General features: G+C 35.9%; 1 protein-coding gene across 1 annotated transcript in view; it reads right to left on the reverse strand.

The window, feature by feature from the left end:
- The window catches only part of ptk2bb (protein tyrosine kinase 2 beta, b), a 31,620-nt gene that overhangs the window by 1,878 nt on the left and 13,121 nt on the right, over nt 1-16,621 (reverse strand). Inside the window, exons 9-30 of the mRNA XM_051644604.1 lie at nt 16,209-16,283; nt 15,951-16,052; nt 15,729-15,858; nt 14,993-15,032; nt 14,738-14,766; nt 14,567-14,614; nt 14,341-14,435; nt 12,978-13,059; nt 12,602-12,702; nt 11,896-12,011; nt 11,603-11,703; nt 7,621-7,710; nt 5,674-5,878; nt 5,256-5,364; nt 5,099-5,158; nt 4,663-4,785; nt 4,334-4,483; nt 4,148-4,183; nt 3,943-3,967; nt 3,781-3,827; nt 3,500-3,634; nt 1,606-1,686 (exon numbers count right to left, since the gene is read on the reverse strand). Coding sequence (XP_051500564.1) covers nt 1,606-1,686; nt 3,500-3,634; nt 3,781-3,827; nt 3,943-3,967; nt 4,148-4,183; nt 4,334-4,483; nt 4,663-4,785; nt 5,099-5,158; nt 5,256-5,364; nt 5,674-5,878; nt 7,621-7,710; nt 11,603-11,703; nt 11,896-12,011; nt 12,602-12,702; nt 12,978-13,059; nt 14,341-14,435; nt 14,567-14,614; nt 14,738-14,766; nt 14,993-15,032; nt 15,729-15,858; nt 15,951-16,052; nt 16,209-16,283 — 1,980 coding nt within the window. The remainder of the gene's footprint in view (nt 1-1,605; nt 1,687-3,499; nt 3,635-3,780; nt 3,828-3,942; nt 3,968-4,147; nt 4,184-4,333; nt 4,484-4,662; nt 4,786-5,098; nt 5,159-5,255; nt 5,365-5,673; nt 5,879-7,620; nt 7,711-11,602; nt 11,704-11,895; nt 12,012-12,601; nt 12,703-12,977; nt 13,060-14,340; nt 14,436-14,566; nt 14,615-14,737; nt 14,767-14,992; nt 15,033-15,728; nt 15,859-15,950; nt 16,053-16,208; nt 16,284-16,621) is intronic.

Raw genomic sequence — 16,621 nt, forward strand, 5'->3', positions numbered from 1 at the left:
AATTTACTGGTGAAGTCAGACATTACATCTGCCATTATCAGGACAATCAAATATCAGGACCCTTAGCATTATTATACATTATATTTAGAATTATATATAGTTTAATATAGTACAATCATCTGTAAACGAAGTCCAGATTCACTCTCGCTCAGAAAAGTCCCATCCCAGTGCTCACTGTATTACATGAGCTCACATGATGAGAAACGATCTAAAACACTTTAAACCACACACTTGAGTGTAATTTGACCTCTGAGACATCAGCGTGACATCAATGAAAGCTGCACAATTGATTATACTGAAACTGAAAGTGCGGTATGATGTTGCACGAGTTTAATCAAAGTAATTGTGCTCCCTTTTCGGTTTGATTGAAGTGGATAGGCACGCTCGCTTGCTCAGTGAAGTTTAACAGAGACTCGCATGTGGTAAAAACAAACAGTTTTGCGAAATACCCAGAAATATGTGACTGATTTTGAATTTATAACATGTATACATTTTAAACAGAAAATAGCAGTAAAATGTAAGTCATGTGCTGGAGAGGAACAACTCTTAACCGCATCAAACGGCACAATCACTTCTCAACACATCTGATGCAGCAACCGCTCCACATTAAACTGTATGCTTATTATGATCTACTTTGAAGTGTTTATAAAGTGCTCTCGTGTGCAATTTGGGTCATGTTTTTTCTGCTTCAGCTTGTCTCCGTTGTTTTTCAAATGAGTTTCATCACGCAACACATTTTTCACCGGGCTGTAAATTGACGTCACTGACGGAGCTTCTCCGTGCTTGAGGCATATCCAACTAATCCATAATGAAATTCGTTGTCAATGATTTCCATTATCGATAATAATTGATTAGTTTTTGCTGCCCTAGTTAAAAGAATAAAGTCTGTAAACACTCGTTTTTTCCATATTTATTACTGTATTAAAATGATGCCCAAAAAAACAACAAATGTTGATGGAGTATAACGACTCTCTAGCCGTCAGACTTTCACGAGCTTACATCGGGAAACTCTTGAGGAAAAAACTAAACAAAACGATAAATTTCCTTCGTCTGCCACCAAGTTTTTGCCCAGAAGTCAACATCCGATGCATCCTCGATTTCAAGGATGCATCTGGGTAATTTCCTGCATTCTCGGTACTTGCATTCTTGAGTACTGGAATCGAACATCAGCAGTGACTGATAATGTAGAACGAATCCACGAAAACACAAGAACACAAAAGAACGCACATTGAGAAACAGCCCTAGAGATTAACCACAGAGTAGTTCACCACCGAAAATGGAAATGAACAAGAATGATTTGTTCACTTAAAATAGTCTTACAAAAACACAGAACGAAACACTACTGGTTGAAAACCAGAGTGGAGTGCTTGATGCTTTGGCTTCCTTTGGAACTTTTTTGGATGGCGAAGAAGAAATGCACAAACTAACTCAATAATTTTTGTCTGAAATGTAAGTAAATTATTTACTTGTTTGTTGAACTGTTGTACAAAACAACATCACAGTCGCAAAGACATTAAAACAGCAATTTTGAATTAAATTAGCGTGCAGGGTATGGTGAATAAAGGTGTGACTGAGAATGACAGAAAAACAAAAGGCAAACACTACCTCCGTCCTACAGGACTTGTGCAGAGTTGGCAGTATATCATCCACACTGTTGATTAGATTTCGTAATGAGAGTCCAACATTCTGCAAGAGAGCAAACAAAAATGTTCAAAAGCAATAACAGTACATATTCTGTGACTATGTACACACAGTGGCAAGAAAAAGTATGTGAATCCTTTGGAATTAACTGGTTTTCTGCATTAATTGGTCAGTGGTCATAAAATGTGATCTCATCTTCATTAAAGTCACAAGTATAGACAAACACAATGTGCTTAAGCTAACAACACACAAATAATTATAACCTTTTATGTCTTTATTGAACACATCCCATTAAACATTCACAGTGCTGTGGAAAAAGTAAGCGAACCCTTGGATTTAATAACTGGTCGATCCTCCTTTGGCAGCAATAACCTCAACCAAGAGTTTCTTGACCACAATGTTCAGAAGGAATTTTGGACCATTCTTCCTTACAGAACTGCTTCAGCTCAACTATATTCTTAGAATGTCTGTTGTGAACAACTCTCTTGAGGTCATTCCACATCATCTCTACTGGGTTAAGGTCTGGGCTCTGACTGAGCCACTCCAAAGGAGGATTCTTTTTTTTTTTTTTTTTTTTTTTAAACCATCCTGTAGTGGATTTACTGCAATATTTAGGGTCATTGTCTTACTGCATCAACCAATTTCTACTGAGCTTCAGCTGGCGCACAGCCACCCTGACATTATCTTGTAAGATATCGTGATAAACTTGGGAATTCATTTTTCCCTTAATGATGGCAAGCGGTGCAGGCCCCGAAGCAGCAAAGCAGCCCAACATCATAATGCTCCCCTCCATTGCACTTCACCATTGGGATGATGTGTTCATGTCGGTATGTGGTGCCCCTTTTTATGTAATATGTAGTGCTGCATGTTCTTCCCAAACAATTCAACTTTAGATCATCAGTCCACAAAAATTTTAACAGTAGTGTTGTGAAATGTCAAGGTGGTCTTTGGCAAACTTCAGGTGCGCAGCAATGTTTTTGTTGGAAAGCAGTGGCTTCCTTCGTGGTGGCCTGCCTTGGACACCATACCTGTTTAATGTTTTCCGTATAGTAGACTCATGAACAGAGATATTAACCAGTTCCAATGATTCCTTCAAGTCTTTAGCTGTCACTCTAGGGTTATTTTTTTTTACCTCATTGAGCATTCTTTGGTATGCCCTTTGAGTCAACTTGGCTGGACGGCCACTTCTAATGAGTGTAGCTACAGTACTAAATCGTCTTCATTTATAGACAATTTGTCTAACTCTGGACAGATGAATATCTTAGATCTTTGAGATAACTTTTGTAACCCTTTCCAGCTTTATGCAAAGCAACAATTCTTGATCGTAAGTCTTCTGAGATCTCTTTTATGCAAGGCATGGTCCACGTCAGCAGACGCTTCTTGTGAATAGCAAACTCAAAATATTTAAGTGCTTTGTATCAAAGTAGCTCTAACCTACTCCTCCAATCTCGTTTCATTAATTGGATGCCAGGTTTGCCAACTCCTGACCCTAATTAGCTTTTGTTGAAGTCATTAGCCTAGGGGTTCAGATACTTTTTTCAATCTACACTGTGAATGTTTGAATGATGCATTCAACATGTACCAGAACAATACGATAATTTGTTACTATTTAAAACAGATTGTGTTTGTTCATTGTTGTAACCTAAGATGAAGATCAAACCAGATTTTAAGACAAATTTATTCATAAATGAAGGCAATTCCAAAGGGTTCACATACTTTTTCCTGCCACTGTTTCATATTATATGAAACAACTAATGCAAGTATCAATTTTGAATCTCAAAATAACAAACATTATAAACCTCAGCCCAAAATTTTTTGCAGCTTTAAAATATAGGTTCTTGTTTTGTCATATTGTCACCTTGACAGCAGAGATGTACTCAGTATATGGCAGTGTGTTGATGTCATTTTTTAGCTGTACTACCACTTTCACCACATCCATAACACACTGATACACAGTGTCCTCTGAGCGGTCCAGCTCTGCTGTAGGCGTGGGCTGAAAAATAGAGGAGGGAGAGATGACAAGAGAAACTGATTTCTGATTCTGATCCTTGTATTGGGAAAGCAGAATGTTTGATACAAATATTTATGTATGTATAAACATGCTTAAACAAGTTTCAAATGTTCAGAGCGAGTCCTTACCTGCACTGTAATTCTGGGTGGTTTTGCAGGTGGCTGACGGAGTTCCGCTTTAAGTGGAAACAGAAAACAATCAAAAGAAGTGTGGATTCAATGGTGTATTTAATTATGTCTGAATATTACATCAATGAACGTATCGACTGTAGAATGCAACAAAGGACTAACCGTAATTAAGTGGTGGTTCAGGTGCCTGGAAATCAATATAAAAATATATATATTATTGAGGTTGCCAAGTGTCTAACTACTAGATTTACCAATTGGGTGGCTGCCATGTATTTAAACAGTACATCAATTCATTTATGAATTGGAATTGAAATTCAGTTTATAAAACAGACGTAATATAGATTTACAGAATAAAGAACACACACACCTCAGAAATATTTGTGTCCTCATGCACCATTGGGTACTGGGAAAGAACAACAATGTGTATTATAACCAATATTTAAGAGACAAACCTCTATTAAAGAATTTCCATGTACTTCCTATGCATAGTTCAGAGGCATCCTACTGTATATTTCTATACATTAGGATATGATATACAGGTTTCCTGCCTTACCAGAAGCTTCTCCTCCTTCTTCAACCATTTTGTGTCCTCCTCCATCTGTTCTTTCTGCATCATCAAAGTTTCTTGCATACGCTCCTTCTCTGCCTGCCACAGTCGCTGGGCGTCTTCCTTACTGGATGGCCCGAAGCTGAACTCACCCTCCTGACACATGCATACACACAAACAACCCATAAAACTTCTGACACTTCAAAAAAGCATTCATCATACAAACTTGGTTGCAAGCCCTAGTGTTTAACCACCACGAATAGTTCCTAAAACAAATTAATTTAAAACAAGTAAATAAATAAACAAAATATTATTTGTTAATAGCCATATTTTACCCCAAGACTAAGGCGACGGGGCGAGGCCTTTGCAATGGTCAGGTTGTTGGTGGAGTCGACAGGTGACTGGTAATCACACGGGCTGGCCAGGTCTGGTGAACTGGCACATAAAGCCTCATTCAGCTGGCAAACATACACAAATACAAAATAAAAAATGCTGATGTTTAATAAAAAAATAAAAAAATAAATAAAATGTTATATATATATATATATATATATATATATATATATATATATATAGTATACAAATATGTGTAAAAAAAATATGTAATAAAATGTAATAAAAAATTTAATATAAATAAAATGTTCAGTAAATATCCAATAATTATCTTTATATGATCAATATTTATACACACAATTATATGTTATAAACTAAAATGCAAAACTATCTTTACAAAAGTAAAGAAATAATTGCAAATGTACTTAAGAACAACACCTGAAGGTGTAGGCCGACACCAAGAGTATTTCCAAAGCGGGTGGTATTGATTCTTGAAGGCTGCAGGTGTAACAAAATGCACATTACAGAAATGTGGAATGTGAAGATCAAACTGACTGTAAGGATGCACAAACAGTGCAGAGGGAATGACTGCTACCTTTGGTGGGGGTTCACTAAAGTTAGACTTGGGCTCAAGGAAGCGGGTGTTACGGGCTTTGTCTCTCTCTCTCTCCACCTCCAACTCCTTTTCCATTTGGTGGACATCACTGGTAAAAAGAGCACATTAGTTAAAATGAATGTAAAAACAATTCAAAGGCCTTATTCATAAAACATAAGCATAACAAATTTCTGTGTAAATCTCTTGTAAAACCATCCGTAAAACCTTACATAAATTATATGCAACAATTTACATAAGAATTAATTTATGAAAGCTATAAACAGAAATTTCTTCTCGCGTTTCATGAATGAGGCCCAATGCATGGAATATCTGCAGTGTTCTCACCAGTGGCTGTAATATACTCTAAAAAGATCCCATTTCAATAACACTGATTATTACAGAGCATGACAGGAATAACCTGATGTTGCAGGCTAGTTCAGTGAAGGTGGGTCTCTCCGGGGGGTCATAGCTCCAGCAGCGGGTCATGAGAGAGTACAGGGCAGGAGGGCACTGCTCAGGTTTGGGCAGCCTGTTGCCCTGCTCCAGCTGGTTAATAACATCACGGTTGTCCAGCCAGTGGAACGGCTGCTTACCTCGGCTCATAATCTCCCACACGCACACAGCTGGAGAGGATCGACACAAGAGGATAACATGGACGTGAGGGGGATTCACACTAAATTGCATTGAAGTTCAATCTCTGACAAACAGGAGTTACAAAATATATTTCAGCTCTTGTCATAATGTCATAAATAAACAAGAAGCTGATTTTTAATTTGTTCTTGAAATTTCTGAAAGTCATAAAAGTTGCATAGCCTATATCCACCCAAGAGTCTTGGTAGCACAGAGCATCACTCAAAAACATATTTGCAGATAAAGATATTTATTAAAGGGGTTATATCATACATTTTCCTTGAGGTGCAGTTTGGGATCCATATCCAAAGACTTTTGCACCAGAAATAGACTCTCTGTTCTTTTAAGCTGGCCATTTATTAAACTTTGCCTCAACCTCTTCAACTCTGGGGCATTTTTGGGCTGACGCCTGCAGTTTTTCACACTAAAATCTAAAAGCTTACCATTTAAACATACTGTGGACTAATTGCCAAAAATGTCTAGTTTTTTTCAGAAACCCCTCCAAATAAATAAAAAAAAGATGCAATTTATGCATAAATAATTTAGTATGTTTACAATCTTACGATGAATAGAATAAAAAATATATATAATTCTTGTCCTAACTTTGTAAGCATGTAATTCTGGTTCTGTTCACTCCATGCCCCTCCAATGTCTTATTTTATTCCACTAGCTGGCAGCAAGAATTTTTACTCTATCACCTTCTGACACAAAATGCTGATCTATAATGTAGGTGGTGCTCTAATGTGTTTTATTCCTCACAGATGTGCTCGTCCATAGACATTCAGTCTATTTTTCAGTTCATGCACCACTCCCATTGCTTCATCCACGGCCTCTGAGAGGACTTGACGTATTTTATCATCAATAGTTGGTAACATATATTTCCGATGATTTGTTTAGTATGCTTTTCCTGCTGGACCACATATTTTGTTCTGGACATCTAAGATATAACATTGGATAATTCACACAAGCATACTCACAGACAAGTAAAAGGCAATCTTTTTAGAAAATGCCTAAAGTAAGAGCAGATATAAAGTTTTTAGCTATCTGGGGCTTAAATAAATAACTTTTTGGACCCACCGGTGTGTCTGCAGACTTGAAGTGCAACTTGTAAACACTATGTAAACACCCTCTTCGCAAGTTTGCTGCGCTTGCGAGCTGCTGTCAAGTCCAATATAGTTTTTAACTGCCCCATCCTACAATAACTCTTGCAAAGCCTGCATTATATTGTGACAGGTTCAAAAAACAATCCATGCTGAAATATGGGGGGGAATAAGTACCCTTGATAAAGGGGTAGTTCACCCAAAAAAATGAAAATTTCTAGGCCTTTTGAGGAATAATATGTTGGAAAACAGTAATACAGTGGCCCCAAAATGTATTTGGACACAATTTAGATCTAAATCTAATATCCTCTAATATACTTAAATGAATGTCATTGCATTAGAAAACAAAAGTGAAGTGTGTTCTAAAAAAAAAAAAAACTCTAGCATGATTTGATTGCAGATGCTACTTGCTTTGATATTTTGTTATCTAAAGCAATGACATTCAAACATGGTAAGTGACTTTGTGTCTAAAAGTGTCAAAATGCTATCTTAGGCCACAGTACTGAATACTACACAGTGGCTTTATTGATTTACTCAAACAAGGGAATGTATGTACAAATTATTGTTGCACTAATGTCATTAAATGGAACAGTGGCCATGTCTTCAATTCTGATGATTTACTCCTATTCACTCACCATACATCCACACATCACTGGCCGCGGTAAAGCGTCTAAAGTTAATTGATTCAGGAGCCATCCATTTGATCGGTAAACGAGTAACAGATGCTGCAGACATAATGCAAGGTAATGATACATTTCTATTGTTACAAAGCTCAGAATGAACAATAAAACAGAACATATTTTAGAAGATTAACATAACGTTACATCTGAGGAATTTAGACAATTATAGTTTAATCCTAGAACGCCTATGTGGGTCAAAAAATCACACGGCTGTCTGCTTTTTGACTATAGTTTTCACATGAGGTGAGCTTTTGATCTGCCACACCAGGTTTTCTTCAATCAAATTGTCTTTGACCATGTGAACTTTATAAAATTTTATTGAATATTTTTGTAATTATAAGAGAATCTGCATGAATATCACTAAGTTTTTAATGCATTTAACACTGCTATCACACTTTAATACACAGTTTTCAGTTTCCATTTGTTATGTGATTAAATATATGTTAAATACCATGTTCATGTTCATACTTATGTGTAGTATACAAGAGTAGTTAGTCATTATTCAGCCAATACATTTATCCAAAGTTCATAACATTATTCCCATTACAGGGACAGTCCTCAGGGAGCAACCTGAGGTTAGATATCTAGTTCATAGCAAGGGAACAAACAACTGTAGCACCTGGACCACTTCTAAGTATGTTTGAACCTGCAATTTTTCTTTTGTCAGTACCCTTAAATACTTCGAACAACAAATATAGCTACACAGAGTAATATAGACATATGGTGTCATACAGCAATAAGGGATGTGCATGAGTAATCGACTAATCGAGTACTCATTCTGAATCAGTTAGTCGAATGTTAAAAACATTAACCAAATATCACGAACTGATTTTCCTTTCTGCATTTGCCTGCCGTGGACAATGCTGAATTACACTGTACTTTCCCTCTGAATCTCTTACCACATCAGTCAACTGGGGGGGTGCTATGGATGTGTGTCATCGAGGTGTTGGATGAGAGGAGACATGATGGCGTCTTTGTGTGCTTTCATTTATTTTATTTTTTTCCCAACAGAAAAGCATAGTTCGGTAAAGTTATCTTATTTTGAAACTGTTCTTGGTAACTTTTGTGAATATAAAAAAACATAAATTTCACATGCATGTTATACTTGTTATATTTAGCGTAATTGATTATCCATTTTTTGTGGGTTAGAGTACTCAACTACAAAATTACTCTAAAATACCCATCCCTTACAGCAATATGCAGTACATAAGGTTGTCATTTTTCAAGTTCAGAACTACATTTTTGGTAAAAAATAAAAAAATAAAAAAATAATCCATTTTATCCCAGTCCATTGTACTTATTTGTGCAGTATGTGTTTGTGTGGGAATTGAGAAATTTCTTATTTTACCACCACTGTCTCCCAAAAGTCCTACCTATTTTCGATGTGTGTGAAACTCTTCAGGATAAATAAATAATAAACCATTAAAAAATGAAACCATTCAAAATTTTTAATTATAAACTAAATTAACAGTTAATTTTCCTTGAAAAAATAAGTAGTTTTAAGAAAAATAAGCATCTAGATTTCTTTTTAGACCCACACAGAGTATGCATTTAAGGGGGCTAAGGTTGCATATGCGTTCTAGGGTTAAAGAGGGAAGAATATATATATATATATATATATATATATATATATATATATATATATGTGTGTGTGTGTGTGTGTGTGTGTGTGTGTGTGTGTGTGTGTGCGTATATATAGTGCCTTGCAAACGTATTCAGACCCCTGACCAATTCCCTCAAATTACCAAATTACAAATGGTACACTGAAATTTCATTCTGATTGATATTTATTTTAAAATACTCAAACTCAAAATCAATTATTGTAAGGTGACATTGTTTTTTTGTTGGGAAATATTTTTATGAAAAATAAAAAACTGAAATATCTTGCTTGCATAAGTATTCAGTACACATTGATATTTGGTCGAGCCACCTTTTGCTGCAATAACTGCTTTAAGTCTTTTGGGGTACATACACTACCGGTCAAAAGTTTTGAAACACTTGACTGAAATGTTTCTCATGATCTTAAAAATCATTTGATCTGAAGACGTATGCTTAAATGTTTGAAATTAGTTTTGTAGACAAAAATATAATTGTGCCACCATTTTAATTTATTTCATTATAAAACTAACATTTAATAATAATAATAATAAAAAAGTTTTTGAAATTGATGACTTGGACCAAATAATAAAGAAAAGCTGCCAATAAGTGCCCAACATAGATGGGAACTCCTTCAATACTGTTTAAAAAGCATCCCAGGGTGATACCTCAAGAAGCTGGTTAAGATAATGTCAAGAGTACATGTCTGCAAATTCTAGGCAAAGGTTGACTACTTTGAAGATGCTAAAATATAACACAGTTTTGATTTATTTTGGATTTTGTTTAGTCGCAACATAATTCCCATAGTTCCATTTATGTTATTCCATAGTTTTGATGACTTTACTATTATTCTAAAATGATTTATTTTATTTTTTATAAAGAATGAGTAAGTGTTTCAAAACTTTTGACTGGTAGTGTATGTACCAGCTTTGCACACAGTGACGAAGTGATTTTGGCCCATTCTTCTCGGCAGATTTGCTCCAGGTTGTTCAGGTTGGTTAGGTGATGCTTGTGGACTGCAATTTTCAAATAGTGCCACTGATTCTCAATAAGATTGAGATCAGGACTTTGACTGGGCCACTGTAGGACATTTATCTTTTTGTTCTTGAGCCACTCCAATGTTGCTTTGGCCTTGTGCTTGGGATCATTGTCATGCTGAATGGTGAATTTCCTCCCAAGCTTCAGTTTTTTAGCAGACTGAAGCAGGTTCTCTTGCAGTATTTCCCTATATTTTGCTCCATCCATTCTTCCTTCAATTCTAACAAGATGCCCAGTCCCTGCTGATGAGAAGCATCCCCACAGCATGATGCTGCCACCACCATACTTCACTGTAGGGATGGTGTGTCTTGAGGCATAGGAATTGTTAGGTTTGCACCACACATAGCACTCTATCTTGGTCTCATCTGACCACAAAACCTTCTCCCACATCGCAGCTGGGTCACATGCTTTCTGTCAAATTCCAGACGTGCTTTCAGATGGCACTTTTTGAGTAACGGCTTATTTCTTGCCACCCTCCCATACAGGCCAGCGTTATGCAGTGCTCTTGGTATGGTTGACTGGTGCACCATTACTCCACTCCCAGCCACTGAACTCTGTAGCTCCTTCAAAGTGATTGTTGGCCTCTCTGTGGCTTCTCTCACAAGTCTCCTTTTTGTGTTTTGAGGGACAGCCTTTTCTTGGCAGTGCCTGGGTGGTGCGGTGCAGCTTCCACTTCCTGATTATTGATCCAGCTGTGCTCACTGGGATATCCAAACATTTGGATATTATTTTGTACCCTTTCCCTAATCTATGCATTTTTATTACTTTCACAACCTGACCAATGATCCTTCAACAATGGGTTTTTTTATCCAGAAAATGTGATTGCAACTTTAATGATTCACAAGTGGATGCCAATGGTAAAGTAACTGTGTCCTCATTATGGCAATTTCGTTCATCGGTGTAACCTGGCAGCTTCCACAGCACAGAGGTTGAATACATATGCAAGCAAGATATTTATTTATTATTACATTTTTTTATATTTACCAACATAAAACCAGTGTCACCTAACAATAATTGATTTTGAGTTCCAGTGTTTTAAAATAAAATATCAAACAGAATGAAATTTCATTGCACCATTTGTAATTCAGTAATATGAGATAATTGGTCAGGGGTCTGAATACTTTTGCAAGGCACTGTATATATACGTATATACGTATATATATATATATATATATATATATATATATATATATATATATATATATATATATATATATATATATATATATAATAAAAAAAACACATCAAAACACTGGTGCTCATTTCAGTGATTTAACAAAGTGTGTAAAACAGAAAAGGTTACCTTTGTAATATTCTTCATCCTCTATGTATCTGGAAAGGCCAAAGTCACCCAATTTCACACACTCAGGTGTGGCAACAAGCACATTTCGTACAGCTATGTCTCTGTCAACCAAATCGCGTACATACACACATATAAACAACAAAGAAAAGATTTATGTTTGGAAATATATCAATCATTTGTGTGATGAGACATCTCCCACTGTTTTATACTGTTATGCTAAATGCTTTGTGCACAAAAGTACATACATCAAACTGTTTACTGGTTTTTAGAAAATTAAAAACTACGTGTCGCACCGATGGACCATGTTCACTCCCTGCAGGTAGACCAGGGCTTTGCAAATCTGCAGGCTGAAGAGAACTAGGGTCACATTGGTCAAACTCTGCTGATATTTTGCCAAGTACTTCCCAAGCTGCAAGTACAAAACATATTTTATTACAGAAGGATTAGTGTACTAAAATGAAGCACTTTCCATCACATTGGAATACAGGCTGTCTGCTGTCCTCTTAAGATATAAAAGCTGTCAGGCCCCATGATGGTTTCTCAAGGATTGGGTTACTTTATTAAGACATTCTGTCAGGCCAGGCTGGTCCTTCTGGACTTGAAAAGACTCAGCTGTGTTTATTTATTTAATACTGTACTCCCTGCTAGCTTGTAAAGTGTTTGATTATGACTGTTTTTATAGATCCTGTAAATGTTAATAGAGCCATATCTATAGCATTCTCTTAATTATGTTTTCTAGATCAATCACAGTTTTGGCAAATGAAATTACATTACAGATTGAAAGAGTATCTGAAAGTATTCTAGACCATTTGGATTTTATTGATTTAACTTTCAAGTTATTTTAAGTTAACTTCTATCTCACACTTCCCAAAATAATCACTCATAGTGACAACATTTTTGGCCCTGCAATTTCCCAAAAGATGTCTTTTTTACATATGGTGACTTATCTATCAAGTAAAGAGTTATAACATCCAGCATCCATCAAGGCTATTTGCTTACCTCCCCATGCTGACAGAGCTCCATGACAATCCACACAGGGTATTCCTCAATGACTCCTATCAGTCTCACTATGTGTGGATGGTCCAGGTTTTTCATGATAACTAGATGGGTGGGATGTTATGTTAGAAGGATGATCAAAACCAAAAATTTTGAGCTGAGCTGTCATGGACTCTTCGGATAAACCTAAGACTATCATCTGCGCAGATTGCAAATTATGTTTGACTAGAGTGTTTGTGAGATTAAAACTTTCATGAAGCTATTTACCCTTTGACATAGTAAGACATATGTGTGACTGGTGTTTAATTTCTTACCTATTGACTTTTACTGTAGTCAATTACACATACAGTAAATACAGTAAGTGCTTTCATTTACATACCTGCTTCACCCACAAACTTCTCTCTGACATCAGGAGCACACTCTTTACAGGTCTTCACTGCAACATTGATTTTCTCCCCATTCTAATCAAGACAATTATTTAGATTAGTTTATTTATGATTATTTACTATAAGTACCTTAAAACTGTATGTCTGAACAATAATGTCAATGCAATAAATACAGGACACTCTACGACCTTAACAATCACAAAAAAAACATGGGCAAAAATGTATCAAAATTGTTATAGGTGAAGTGTGTAATTTCTGCACCACTACCAAATAACAAACAGAATTGGAAAAATAATCACTGTTATCAGACAAGTTTCCTGAACACTCCCCCTGTCTATATTGGTTGGGAAAAAAGATAGCAGTGCCCAAAACTCATAGCATTGGTTAAGCCATGTTGCTATGTTGTGATTGACGGATGCTCAAACAAACAGTGCAATGTTTTGAAAGTGCCACCAGAGCTGAAGAGTTCACACTTTTCAGGGTAACCAAACTACAAAATGGCTTACTTATAGTTGGCTCTGGATATTAAAGAAATATTCTGGGTACAATACAAGTTCAAATGCTCAAATGACAGAATTTGTGGTATAATGTTGATTACCACAAAAACAATTGTCCCTCCTTTTCTTTAAAAAAAGCAAAAATCTGGGTAACAGTGAGGCACTTACAATGAGAGTGAATGGGGGCCAATCCGTAAACATTAAAATACTCACTGTTTCAAAAGTATAGCCACAAGACGTAAATAATATGCATGTTAACATGATTTTAGTGTGATAAAATTGCTTACTATCCTTTTTTGTGTAAAGTTTATTCAAAATTTACAACTTTATAGTCATGATGATGTAACACCATAAACCGTAAACACTAACACAACTGTAAATTGATTATTTAAACAACTTTCCAGCTCAAATAATACATGAGTTTTAACAGAGTAATTAATATGTGCTTTTATAAAATTATAATCTTCACATTTCTGCCTGCAAATCCTCCAAAAATTGACGCTTTTTCACTTCCATTGTAAGTGCCTCACTGTAACCTCAAATTGTGCTTTTTTTTTTTTTTTTTTTTTTTAAAAAAGGCTGAAATTATTTTTTGTGGTAATCAACATTATTCCACAAATGCTGTTGATTGAGCTTAACTAATATTGAACCCGGAATATTCCTTTAAACTGTAATAGGAGAAGGTAAGGTAAAAAGGTCACATAAAAAATAAAATTACACAATTTATCTTTGAGGTAAGTAATGTTTTTATAAGACACATAAAACATTGATGACACATTGAAACATGGATTTGACATACAAAATGGTTTAGTTTTCATTCTATTATTACATGATAAAAGTGCTTGGAAGTAGTGCTTGCCTTTTTCTGGTAAACCCCTTCATGTACCTCCCCGAAGAATCCTTCACCCAGCATACGGTTCAAGACAATTTCTTTCCTCAAGAGTCCAACCTTTACTGTTAAACACATGTTAAAACTATGAGAGGACTACTTGCACATCAATAGAGTACAAGCAATAATGAAAGAGCATACTGTTTTACAGTGATACTGACCCTGAACACATACAAAGAAACATTCCCTTACATACCAGGTGGTGGCGGTTTTTCATCCGGGATTTCACAGTATATATCAGAGTCTGAAATATAGTGTTGATAAGTCATATTCTGTGGAAGTTGTTATAATGATAAATACTCTATCAAGCTGAACTCTAGAATATGATCTTTACATGACTTTAAATAAAAGAGGGTCTCATACTCACTGCTGTATCTATAGTTTTCTGTCTGCTTTCTAACAGTGGGAAAGACAGTGAATGTCATTGAGGACAAGGAACTAAAAACAACAGCAATGTATTATGCTTTGCATGTCCAGGTCCATTTCAGTTATTTGAAACAAAGGACTGCCATGTAAATTACTTCAGAAATAGATGAGCTCACTTTAAAGTTAATTAATATTCTGTCTGTGTTGTAGACCTAAAGAGAAGCAAACAAAGATAAAGGAATGTTGATGTACTCACCCTGAGGGAATTTCAGGAAGAGAATTGCGCAACTGCACACCTAAGACCAAAGATAAATCTAAACTTCTAATATTGAGAAATGTGGCAATTCCCAAACTCACATTAATCATAAAAGACATGATTCAAAATGCACAACATTCAGCACACTCAAAGGATATGAAGAAAGCTGCCATAAATTCTTATTTTGAGATTAAATTGAAGACTTTTTGTCATTTATCTCAGATTTCTCCAGATGAAAAATGATCACTGCTTCTGGAACAAGCTCACACAAACTCCTTTTAAAGGGCTAGTTCACACAAAAATGAAAATTCTGCCATCATTTATTCACCCTCATGTCGTTCCAAATGATTTTACTTCTTTTGTGGAGATATTTGGCAGAATCTGCTCTTTTCCATACAATGAAACTCAAAACTCCAAAAAGGACAGAAAAAACACCATAAAAGCATAAAAGTAGTCCTTACGACTACTGCATTAAATTCCAAGTCTTCTGAAGCCATACAATACCTTTGTGTGAGGAGCAAACATACTGTAAATGTAGATTGTTCTTCACTGAAAATCTTTTTTTATTAGCTATGGTCACCATTCACTTTCATTGCATGGAAAATAGCAGCTTGGACATTATGCTAGATTACTCCTTATGTGTTTCATGTCATAGTTTGGAACAACATGAGTGTTAGTAAATTATTTTAATCTTGTCTGACAACTATTGATATTTGATGACGTAATTAGAGCTTACCTTGCGATTTACTTGTATTTGGTCCAACTATCAAAGATGTGTCTGTGTTGTTTATCAGCCGACAGTAGCCATCAATCAGATCAGCCATGTTCTCTGCAATGGCCAGAGAGGCCACACTGATAGAGAGAGGCTACAAATGGAAAAAGGTCACAGCAAGTTCAGTGTAAGAGTAGGATTTTGCGGTTGTTTTATAGCCTAATACTAAAGTGAGAACTTTCACACCTGTCTGGCACCCTCGATTTCGATAAGTACCAGTGTTCTGCCATCACTCTGTGTATTATACTTGACACTTCGGATCTGTTTATATTCAGCAAGACAGACCGGCTGGGAAGAGCAGGACAGAGTGAACTTACTTACAACACTTTGAAACAGTGATATTAGGCAACTGATATGAGCATGTAAATTAATTGATTTTAATATTTTTATTGATTTTTCTATATCATTCAATTAAAAAAATTATACAGGTATGAGGTCACTCACCGTAGAGTCTGCTTTTGTGCGCTGACGAATGCCTCTGGGGCCAATGACTAAATCCACTACTAAACTCCAACCTTGCTGTGTAGATATAGAAGGATCAAGAGCCTCTTTAATGAACTTGAATAATTTAAATCTCTAAGATGAAATAGCATATTTTCCCACATGGCAACAATTCTCTAATTAACCCAAAAACCCAAAAGTGATTTTGTTTTTACCTCTTTTAATCTCTAAAGGCCTGTTCACACCAAGACCAATTTTTCAGTGCGAATGTTCATTCCAAGCGAGCTTTTGTATAGGAACAATGGATTCCCATGGCGCTATTCACAACAGGTCTGACAAATCTGTCGACAATCTGAAGGTCAGATTTTTTTTTCTTCAGACTGCGATGAAAACGTACTGACCATTGTCACTGCTGC

The sequence above is a fragment of the Myxocyprinus asiaticus genome, chromosome 19 (genome assembly GCF_019703515.2).
Source record: "Myxocyprinus asiaticus isolate MX2 ecotype Aquarium Trade chromosome 19, UBuf_Myxa_2, whole genome shotgun sequence".
Lineage (NCBI taxonomy): Eukaryota > Metazoa > Chordata > Actinopteri > Cypriniformes > Catostomidae > Myxocyprinus > Myxocyprinus asiaticus.